General features: G+C 31.4%; 1 protein-coding gene across 1 annotated transcript; it reads left to right on the top strand.

Moving 5' to 3' along the window:
• Window positions 1-786: 786 nt before the first annotated feature.
• LOC147808657 (protein GVQW3-like) lies at window positions 787-1,191 on the top strand. Its single transcript, XM_087162660.1, has one exon. It carries the CDS (start codon window positions 787-789, stop codon window positions 1,189-1,191), a length of 405 nt encoding a protein of 134 aa, XP_087018786.1.
• Window positions 1,192-12,479: the final 11,288 nt, after the last annotated feature.

Below are 12,479 nucleotides of genomic sequence, written 5' to 3' on the forward strand. Positions count from 1 at the left end.
ACTCCGTAGCCTAGTAATTCTAAACCCAAAACAGAAGACAAGGGAGCTCCTAGTTCAAGTATTGGGAGAAATTTTCCCTTTGTGGAGGATTTTTTTTGTTGATGGAACTAACCTAAACTCGCATTTGCGTGACACAGAGAAGGAAGAACTCGAGGTCCCATGGTCAGCGTGACTACAAAAAGACTCTTAACTCATGTTCCACCTACCACTGATGATATTTTACGTCAGCTCAGTGCAAGCCGGATGCAGATTCGTTTTGAACAACCATCGCTGGTTCACCTCAATGGAAGGCGAACGCTCCCTCTCCTGTGCCATCGCTGCTCATATTGATTGATTGTTTTGATTTTAAGGTCTTAATCAATTTCTGTGTTTCGGAGATAAACAATGAAGACTTGGTCAGTTTTCGTAGGATTTTGCTTTGGCGCATACATATATATATATATATATATATATATATATATATATATATATATATATATATATATATATATATATATATATATATATATATATATATATATATATATATATATATATATATATATATATATATATATATATATATATATATATATATATATATATATCTGTCTAAAAAGTGTCCGACCTTAATTTTTCCCGCACAAAGTAGTGATTCTAAGGCAGCGCCACCGTGCACGGTGGAAGGAGGAACCTTCATGCACATGCTTGAATTTTTTCACTACGTTCGCTTGTGCAAGTCGCTGGCTGATGGTCACCAAGTAATGTGTTGTTCGTAGTGCTCGTCGGATTTAGTTTTCTCGCAAGATGACTGAACGAATTGAGCAAAGATACTGCATCAAATTCTGTCAAAAGCTTTGTGATTGTCAAAGTCAAACAATTCGTAAGATTCAGCAGGTGTTTGGAGAAGAAGTGATGGGTGTAGCACAAATTAAGGAGTGGTTCAACCGATTTAAAGATGATCGTACATCAGCGGAAAGTGAGCAGCGTTGTGTCAGGCTCCAAACTGCTCGGAGTGCAGCTAATTTTGACAGGTTGCGAAATTTGGTGATGACAGATCGTCGTTTGACAGAGCGGGAGATTGCAGAAGAGGGTGGAGTGAGTAAAAATTCTGCACATGCAATTTTGCTTGAAGATTTGAACATGAACCGAGTGGCTGCGAAATTCGTACCCAAGTTGTTGTCGCCGGAACAAAAAGATCCTCCTTTTTGACGTTGCATAAGACCTTCTGGACTCTGCCAGCACTGATCCTGGGTTTCTGAACAGCGTGATAACTGGAGATGAGTCATGGGTGTACGGGTACAACCCAGAGACAAAAGACTGTCGCCACAATGGAAGCATCCCGATTCTCCAAGGCCAAAGAAAGCGCGGCAGGTGCGAAGCAAAATCAAGGTGATGCTGGCTGTTTTCTTTGATGTCCGTGAAATTCTGCATCACGAAGCCGCACCGGAAGGACAAACAGTGACAAAGGAGTACTATCAAGATGTTCTCCGGCGACTTCGTGACGCAAAACACCAGACTTGAGGACGGCGAACAACTGGCAGTTGCATCATGACAACGCCCCTGCACATTCATCCCAATTAATCCACACTTTCTTAGCCAAACATGGAATTACAACCGTTCATCAACCTCCCTACTATCCAGACATGGCTCCTTGCGACTTCTTGTTGTTTCCAAAATAAAAGACGCCACTGGAAGGATCCCGTTTTGAGAGTAGAGAAGAGATAACACAGAACGCGACGACGGAGCTGAACACCATTCCAAAAGAAAATTTCCAGAGATGTTTCCAGCGGTGGAAGGATCGGTGGGCTAAGCGTGTGCAAGCACAAGGGGCCTACTTTGAAGGGGATTAGGGTCCCAACTCGGTCAGGCATTCGAAATATTTTTTCTAGCAAATATATATATATATATATATATATATATATATATATATATATATATATATATATATATATATATATATATATATATATATATATATATATATATATATATATATATATATATATATATATATATAGCATTTTAGTTTCAATTCCATCTTGGAGTTGTAGTGTATGCTTTGTAGTTCATTGCAAATTGGTTAAGCTTTATTTGTAATATTCTGTGGTGCAATCTTTCCAGCTGAATTTTCAATTGAATGTTAATCCAATGCACTTGGCTTTGTCAACTATTGGGGATGGTTTCATTGAAGAGTATTAATTTGTTCTGTGGTGGAATATTAAGGGTTCTGTTTTTATATATTAAAAATAGTTGCAGTTTCAGGCCTTTGTTCTGAAATTTGAAATTTCCAAGCTTGACACCGTTTTTTTTGCCCTCATTTTCTGCAATGCTAAGTAGGGATCTTTGGAATTAAAAGCTATTCCAGTATCATCTGCATAAGATGCCGTGATACTATTGTATTATTTCCTGACAACAGAGAAATCATACATATATGCATAAGATATAATAAGTAGGGCTTAGGTTGCTGCCTTGCAGAAATCCAGCCTGTCAGTTGATGTAGTGTTTTTGAGATTGACTTGGAAAGTTCAGTTTTTGAGGTTACTTGAATTATTTTGATGATTCCAGGTGGAAATTTTTTCAAATTTTGTTCTAATGACAAGGCGAATTTTTCAACAAATAGCTTACAAAAAATAATAAAAATACAGATAAAAAGAGGATGTCAAATTATTTGACGTAAATCATTGTTTTGAAAGTTTTCTGTCCGGCAAATAAAGCGCAGTTTCATAGTTGCATTTAGGAACTGCATATAGACGGAGGTGGCATCTATTCATTCAGGTGGTAGGTGAGTGAGCTGACTAAGAGTTTTCCTTAAAATTTTATTTTCATTAGTCAGTTCCTCTGTTAGTTTAGAATTTCGTCTCGCTAAATATATTGTCTCATTTATTGCAATCAGTTGAGCGTCCAGTTTCTGAGGTTGGAACATTTGTCACTCAAGTACTTGACTCAACAACGATTTGCTAAGCAACACATGAAGGTGAAATATTTACTAATGTAACAGGCAAGAAATTGCTCCTCTATGTTTCTTCCGTCGATATATTTATGAGCAGCGAAGAGGGAAACGCGATTCAGATAGGTGGGTGAACACTTACACTCCAGCTAAAGGGGTAAGCAGTAGAGTAACTTGAATTTCGACCCTACCTTCTCTTGTGAACGTAAACCGAAAATTGCCGAAGGTTTTTCCCGTCGACTCATTTAAAGATTTCTTATCTGATCTAACCACATCCATTTCGTGCCAAGGCTGAAGCAGACGTAGAATTTTTCAATATTTTATGCAAATTAGAACTTGGTGTTGTTAGGCTTTCCCGAAATCTTGAAAATAGTGTTTAAAATATTATAATATATTTACTGGTAATAATTATATATTTTTAAAGTTTAATTTTAAATTTACACAGTATAGATATATGAATTTAAAAAATTTCGAAGAACATTTTCAGTTCTATTTAAAAGGCGAAAATCGATATTAAAAAGATATTCTTCGTTTCAACAATAAAAAAAGCAATCACTAATCGTACAGCCAGAAAGAAAACTTCAAAAAAAAAAAAAAAAAAAAAAAAAAAAAAGCGTGCCTTTGAAGACTTCCAATAACTTTTCATGCTCTCATTAAATGAAACGCCTACTTTCTCCTTCGGCCTTAACCCTTTCGCTACCACCGGGACATATATGTCCCGCAGGCAGTTTCAAATAACCCTATGGGCTAAATATGCTTTGAATTATTATGAATGCATGTCCCACTGGTGTTCCTTGATATCACTGACAATTCAGTGTAATTTTCTCCCAATAGATGACAGTACAATCCTTTCCGAATACATTTTTCCCTCGCAAAAATTCTTTGCGCGGTATTTTGTCCTGTCTTGCCGCCATTTTGAGCACTGTGTGATGAAAGGAAAGGCATCAAAGCTTATGCTGAATGTGGGCGATCGCTTGCCAGTAGAAGGACCAACTCGCTGAAAATGTGTATGTTGTGCCAAATTGAAAAAGGAAAATAGAACAAAAACTGTATGTACAATGCGCAAAATTGCACTTTGCAAAGACTGTTTTGCAGTATACCATACATAAGTGTTTATTATATCCTTATTATAGTTTCATTATATCCTTATTGTATCCTCATTATATACATATTTTAGCAAAATGCGTGTAAATGAGTGAAAGTAACTTAGCTTTTCTCGGCATTCTCAACCATTATTTCAGTACCACTGGGACGCATGTGTCCCACGAAAAAATACCAATGGGACATATATGTCCCACTCATCCCTTTCCGTCTGGTAAGTAATTTTTTCCCTTTTTCAGAATTTTATCGATATTTGCATTGTAGCTGATGTTTTTAAGTACTTATTTTATTTTTTCTCAGAAAAAAAAATTGGTAGTGAAAAGGTTAAACGGAATGACCACTTTTATTTGAAACCTAATTTAAAAGATTCCAGAGATCATTTTCAGCGATATTCCAGTAACAAAGAGAAATATTATGAAGATATAGCCTTCTTTTTGCCTTCTTACTCAGATTATAAATCTCAATGATAATTATTTTTTCTGATTATGACTTAAATTACATTCCTCACATTTCTTTTCGATTGAATATTATTAGAATATGCTGAAAAATGTGTCCCCTATTCCGAAAGAAGGAAAAAAAAATTGCTCAATCCATACTATGGGGATTGGTAGTACAACCGATCCGAATTCATATGAACAAGTTTCCTCTGCAAATATCTTAATACTACTATTAAGGAACATTTTTCAAAAGATCACTTAAGTTTTGGTTTGAAAGAAAGAACATCGTGTTTATGAAAGCAAACCACTGAATCTCACGCGAATAGATATTTATAATGAGTAGAATGTCGAAGAAAACAGCAAAGTCATGTTAGAATAAACACAGCCCTCAAATATTTAAAAATAGAATAAACTATTTTTTTTCCTTAATTATAGTATATATACATTTATTATTCTTAGTTTATATAGTATTTCAATGCACTTTTTCTCATTGTTCTGAAACTTTTTCGTCACAGCCTTTTGAACTGAAGAAATCACTCTATAACCTCTCATTCTTAGAAAATAGATAATGCTTGTTAGTAGAATAACTAATCAATCAGTAAATTCTGCAGCGGTGAAGTGTATAAAAGAGCCGCCCTCCTCCTCTCATTAAAAAGAAATCTTTAAAAGTGATCCGAAAAAAGAAATTAGCTGTTTTAATATATTTAATAGAGTAAATTTGTTAATAAAAATTTTTTAACTCCTCAATTTTCGAAGAAGTTAAGTATTTTTTCAAGTATAAAAATTAAAAGTATTGTTATATTTGCTCAGGTCTTCTAAAACAAACCAATCTAACTAGAGATGGTTCAAAAGTAACAGAGCAGTGACTTGATACTGTAACAGGAGCAGTGACTTGATACAGTGACAGGAGCAGTCACTGCGACAACTCGCTCCTACCAAAAAGAAGCCACAGTGAAACACTGCTACTTTCACTGCGAAAAATTTCGCTGCTCCAAAAAATCACAGTGAAAATACTGATTGATTTCCAGTGACAACCTGCCGCTGATCCATACCATGCTTTCGGAAGCATTTTCCTTGCTCTACTGCGATAAATGTTGCTGTTATTTTTGATCGAATATAATTACGGCTATTGAGTTTGAAAGCAAACACAAGATCTCTCTGTTGCTCATAATTTGTTAGAATTTGAATAATTTGTTGTCCGATAAAATTATTAGATAATGAATAATCTTTAAAATAATCTTATAGCATTATTTTTGCCCGTATATATTCAAATATAGCCTAAAAAAAAAGAGATCGCAGAGAATCAGACAAAATGAACATATCAACAATAAATTACGCATTAAAATTTTAAGATATATGCGTAAAAATTTTAAAGCATATTCTTAGCAGCGTGAGAAAAAGTGTATAGTGGTAACTAAGCTGCACTGGCACTTCAAAGTTCTTGGGTTCGAATCCTGCCTGTTGCAAGTGTATACCGAAGAACCTGCGTGGTATTGTTTTATTATTTAATATGAAACTTCAAAACATTTAATGGCGACAAACACCAATTTCAGTTCAGTGCGATAACTAGTCATTTTGTGATTAATATTTAAAATTGCACGATTAGCCACACCCTTAAAAAGCAGTTAGTTTTCCAGAAGTCCACGTCAGAACATAGGACCAATACTACTCCCATCACCTACTGATACATTGAAAGCGCATGCTGGCGCTCATAGAACATGGATAAAAAAATTCTAAAAAACAACTTAATTTTTTTTAAACAAGTATTGTTTTAAATCACGTTGTATTAGCTTTACATTTAACACCATACTAAATTCTTTTAATGTACCAAAAGTCAAAAAATGACAGAATTTGTGCAAAGTCATCAAACGTGAAGGCCAAAAAGAAAGAAAAAAAAATCGCGCACATCTGAAACTTTATTATTTTGTTACAAAGGCCATTTTACAGTACGTAGTAATATTTTAATTTTATAAAAATCTATCCTTTTGATTAAGCTTCTCTGAAGGAATCATTCATTATGCTGAATTGAAATGTTTATGAAAAGATTTTTTCATAAAATGCCTTTTTCTTTTTTTAGTCTTTGAGAAGAAAGGATTTTATTATTAAAGAGTAATCATGCACAGGTTATTCCTTTTTATGAATATTTTTTCGCTCCAGAAACGACATATTTCGTTTCGTTCTGCTTTATCTTCGTTGTCTTAAACATACGTTCTTTTGTTTTTTACTTTATTAAAATCGAAATTTTATAGTTAAAAATAAGTCGTTTTTATTTTTGTGGGTAGTTGGCGGCGCAAAAATATAAAAATAATTTAAATAAAAAATGGAAAGGGCTTAAAATCATTTGCATCTCTTCTAATAATAATTAAATAAAATATTTTAGAGAAAGATAGTTTTTAAGAAAATTTTAAAATATTATTTCCCTAAAAACTTTTAATTTAAAGTCTTATACATTTCCAATTTCACTGTCTGCAATTTAACTTTTCTGCATTTAACCTTACCAGCATGGAACTTTTAAAATCATTCATACTTTATTATATTTTTTAAGTAGAAATAAATCAACATTAATATAAAAAAAAAATAGTGCTTTTCAAAAGTTATCCAAAAAAATTTATAAATTAGGAAAGTAGTTTGAAACTTTTTTTTTTTGACATTTATCAATTTATTTATTTATTTTTTGTCAAGAGAAACTAAAAATTTTTCTCAGAAGTGGAAGAATTCTGTCGAAAAAAAAAACATTTCTCAAATTAAAATAAAATCATGTTTCAAACTCGTTTCAGTAATTTTTGTAATTTTGAAAAATAATTTTTTTAATTTATTCATTGTCACTAAAATAGTAAATTTTGAAACAAAGTTTGCAATTTTAACAATATTTAAATTTGAAAAAAGGAAAATTAAAAAGTCATTTTAGTTCTTCAATAAAGAATAGTATTTTATTAACACACACTAAATTCTACTACTTTATAATTTTCTACACACACTAAAAACAATTCGCTTTTGTGTTCTTATAGTTTTTGTGTGTGTGTGTGCAAAGTTTGTATGAATTTTATTTTGATTATAGCATTTTGCAAACATATTTTCGCTTACAATGGTGAAAAATTTTAAAATACAACTTTCGCGCTCAGTTTATCATTTGGAATAAATTCAATATTACCCATAAGAAAAACTATTACAAATAAATAATTATTTATTTTTTGTAGTTTTTCGGAAGAAAAGGTTTTAAGAATTAAAAAGAAAAAAAAAACATCTGAAAATAAATAAATAAGGGATTAGGAATTTTGTATATTTAGTAAAAAACTTAAAAATCTAAATCTTAAATGTTTCCATTTCCTATCTGGGATGATACCATTTTGGTGAAAAATTTCGAAACAGTTCTTATTTCTCGGTTTACTTATAACACTTTAGAATGACAAAATTGATATTTTTGAATAAAAAATATCGAATCTCAAAACAAATATCCTTCTTTATCTGCATTATATCAAAAAGTTAACACAATTTTGGCAAAAAGAAATATTAAAATAAAACTCTGCTGTAAACAGCATCACTACACCTCATGACAAGCTTTGCATTCGGCTAATTCCGTTTGCCCGGGATGTACATTCTAACGTCATTGGCTATCCCGCCTCGCCTCTTTTTGAGGAATTGTTTGGGGTACTGATCACACCTTCAGCGCAACGTAAGAATACGCTCTGCGCAGAAGGCTTAATTTTCTATTGAAAGAAAGGAAAGAGATTGTCTGGTAATAAAAATATTTATAATATTTAATGTTGTTAAAAACTGGTAGCTATTTTATTAAGATATAAGGTTTGTTTTTGATACTTAAATGATAATTGATAAGTTTTCTATTTTTAAGAGACTATTGTCCATTGGGTTTTATCCATGATAATGCAAAAATAAATAATTTAAAAAACATAAAGTATATAGTAATGGTACAGAACTCATTGCTAATTCTAGAACTTTAAATGAAGTTACGATATTTCACAGTTCCTAAGAAGTGCCTAAATGAGAGAAAATTACCAAAATGTTCTGGATTTTTAAAATGTTTTACAGTTTTAACCTTGTGAACTTCATTATATTTTTGAAACTTAAATTTATTCTCCTGCTCGAGGTTTAATTTAAGATGATAATTACCATTCGCAAGCTGTAGGTACTGCAGAGTAACAGAGTGTAAAGCATGTGAAAGAAAGTAGGCGTTACTAACTAACGTAAGTTTGCCATTTTCGGACGATTAACTTGAACAACATGTGTATGTAAAATGCATACATAAATATTTCTCTTTACTCCCAATTAAACCCATAGGGGCTAGATAATTGCTCTCCGACACTTTCCATGTCTTGCAGAATACTTTTAATTCATAGGTAGCTACAAAATATTAATATCAAGTAAATTTCAATGTTGTTTCTTCTTTTTTTTAAAACAGCTTGAATGGTTTATAATAAGATAATTAATCCCTCCCTCACCCGAAAAAAAAGTTATATGTCGCATAAAACATAGTAGAAAGGATTGCAGTTCGTCCTTAGTTAGTTACTGCTATAAGTTAAAAAAAAAAAAAAGCTTATGATAAAAATTGAAATTTCTTTCTTGAAATTTTTTGAAGTTGGGAGTATTAAATAGAGGATTCAATCAAGACAAAGCTATTTATAGAAGTGCGTCCTTCCCATGCAACATCTTATATATTTAGCAGTTTCAATAGGGTGTGAAAATATTGTTTTATAATTATGTGGTTCTTAGAAAACAGACGGCTGGTTCACTGATTAACAATACTGATTAATAATAATTAATAGTTCTGCATACCATACTCTTTTTAGCAATAATGTGCTGTGGAAATGATGCACATTGACAAGCGTATTCAAAACTTAGAATATAATAAGATTAAATCGCTACTTAATTTACATTATTGGAGATATCTTTAATCATAAGATCATACATTTTTACATTTTCTTTTTAAATATATTTCAAATGACAAAATACGAAATTTTAATTTGAATAATTTTGATAAAGTATATTTTAAATGCACTACTTTTATGAAATATTTTTGCTTAGTAACTATTTAAACGATTTCCAGCAAAATTAGTATATAATGAGATTTAAATGGGCAGACAATGTACTTTCTTTATTATTCTTAAAAGAAAAACAAAAATTCTCTTGAGTACTCATATATGTCAGTCAAAATATGCAAAAAGTAAATTAACATTCAGGGGTTCACATTTTTAACAGCAAAACTCGTGGCACCACATTGCAGAGATTACGCGTACTTCTCGTACTCCGAAGGTCAAGTATCCGTATTTTATTTTATAAAGGTCATTGAAGAGCTGATCCAATTTTCAGGTTTTGATTACTAATTTTTAAACTACGTAACCTTGTAATTTTGAACCCAAACCAAAAGATAAGGGAACTTCTAGATCAAGTATGGGGAAAAATTTGCCTTCGTGTAGGACTTCTTGATGGAACTAATCCGCATTTGCGTTGCATGGAGAGGGAGATCACGAGAACCCCCACAGCTAGCTTGAAGGCAAGGGGACTCTCACCCATGATCTGTCAATCACTAAATAAATATAAGTATGATCGGTGCAGGCCGGATGCGGAAATATTGGCCGAAAGAATAGTATGTTCATTAACAGAAAGGAAATCTATTTTGACCGCTTCTTTTTTTTAAATTTAAAATGTCAACTGCACAAATTAGTTACTATGCAATATGTTAGACCCTAAAAAAATTGGGGATGATAAAATCCTATCCTTAAGTGAAGGGTTATCAAGGTATTCTTATTTTCTCCCCTATTCTTATTGTACACTGTACAATTACTCTGAAATCTTCTGCAAAAGGGGCATGTTTTATATAGTGATCCCAGGGTACATAAAAGCCATGATTTAAAAAAAAAAAAAAAAAAAAAAAAAACGGCCTTTTCCACGAACCGAATATCTAATCATTTGGGATGAATAGTACTTTCATTTTTCAGTTTTTAGTGGTATTTCCAGAACGGTATTGCTAATGGATTTCATTAAAGTAAATTTGCGCCATTTTTTTACAAAAAAAAATCAATTAGAAACAATTAAAATTTAATGATAATTATGTAAGAAATAAACAAATTGAAGTCTATTATCTTAATAAGTGATTTAATACTAGTGAAAGATCAAGTCATGGGATCTCGATCAACGCAAGCAGCAATGCATCCGTATGATAAATCGCAATCTCGATAGGCCACAATTCGACCTCGATCAAACTCAGACACATGCTGGTAGGAATTTCTCCTTCTTGCACGAGGCATAACAAAAACTTATTTACCCATGAGCAACGATCAAATTCAGTTTTTGTATGGATGGTGTTTTCTGCACAAGGGAGAGCTGAAAGTTGTATACCGCTTATACTTCCGGGTTACTGTTTCCGGTGTATTTCAAAGTCACTTGACTCACAACGTGTCAATAATATATGCCAACTTTCAAATTTAAACCTGAAATATAATGTATAAATTAATCTTGCTCCTCGAACAATATGCTTACACTAACATAAGATGGTGCACAGCTTGCAACACGAACAAAGAGTAATAAACAAAAAGAAAGAGGCCAAATCAAGACTGCCAGAAAAGCGAGTTATTCAAAATCTAGCAACCATGTCACATTTATATCTGTAAATAACTAAAACAAATTTTTACTTCAAACTCACCAGAATTGCATAATAACATTAATATCTTATGAAATACGGCAGATTTTAACTCAAAAATTATCTAATTTATTTATTTTATTGAAAATAAAATTATCCGGTACAAAATATCGCCTCACAGAATAGCATGTAGTAAGCAGCTGCAAACTTTCTAACCGGAACTAGAGCAGGCATGCAGCTCGAGACTGTTATTGTTTACATTTTTACTGAAAACACCATCCATGAGAAACTTACTGTCAAACCTCTTCTTTTATACACATTGTAGGTGTCGCTACTACCACCTGCTTTGCATGAATGAGCTGGTAAGCTAATCATTTGCATTCCACAACATGGTTTATCCGTCCTGCAAATTTCATGTTCGTGGTGCGTCGCCATATTGGTGTAGCCTTTTTAATAGCCAGTAGTGTATTAATATTAAATATATATATATATATATATATATATATATATATATATATATATATATATATATATATATATATATATATATATATATATATATATATATATATATATATATATATATATATATATATATATATATATATATATATATATATAAACACAAATTAACATGAAAAACATGAATAAAATAAAAATAAAAAACTAAATGGTATATATATATATATATATATATATATATATATATATATATATATATATATATATATATATATATATATATATATATATATATATATATATATATATATATATATATATATATATATATATATATATATATATATATATATATATATATATTTTTAGAAGATTATCAGGCTTAAAATTCGATTTTTTATTCTGAATTAAAGGACCACTTGAATGGGTTTATAAATAATTTACTTCTTTTTCCCCCGGAAAGAAAATATAACGTTTTATGCTGCATATAACACAGTAGAAAAGATTGTAATTCTTCGAAAGAAGAAACTATTTAATCGATTTCCAGCGAAATAAGTATGCAATAAAATTTAAATGGGTAGACAGTATACTTTCTTTATATTTCTTAAAGGAAAACCGAAAATTCCCTTGATAACTTATAGTTATTAGTCAAAATATGCAAAAAGCACATTTGCATTTAGGGGTTCACTTTTTTTTACCAACTCTTGGAATCTCATTTCAAAGATTACTTCTACTTCTCATAGTCCAGTGGTGAAGTATCCATATTTATTTTTATTTAATAACCGTCGTTGAACAACCTACCAAATTTTCAGGTCTCAGTTACGTAGCCTTGTAATTTTGAGCCCAAACCAGAAGACAAGGAAAGTCCTAGATCAAGTATTAGGAGAAATTCGACTTCGAGATGGACTTTTTAATAAAACTAACCCGCAATTGCGTTAAAAGGAGAGGAAGATCA

Source organism: Parasteatoda tepidariorum, chromosome 5, assembly GCF_982258835.1.
Source record: "Parasteatoda tepidariorum strain Cologne lab strain chromosome 5, Ptep-v5.0, whole genome shotgun sequence".
NCBI classification, from domain to species: Eukaryota; Metazoa; Arthropoda; class Arachnida; order Araneae; family Theridiidae; genus Parasteatoda; species Parasteatoda tepidariorum.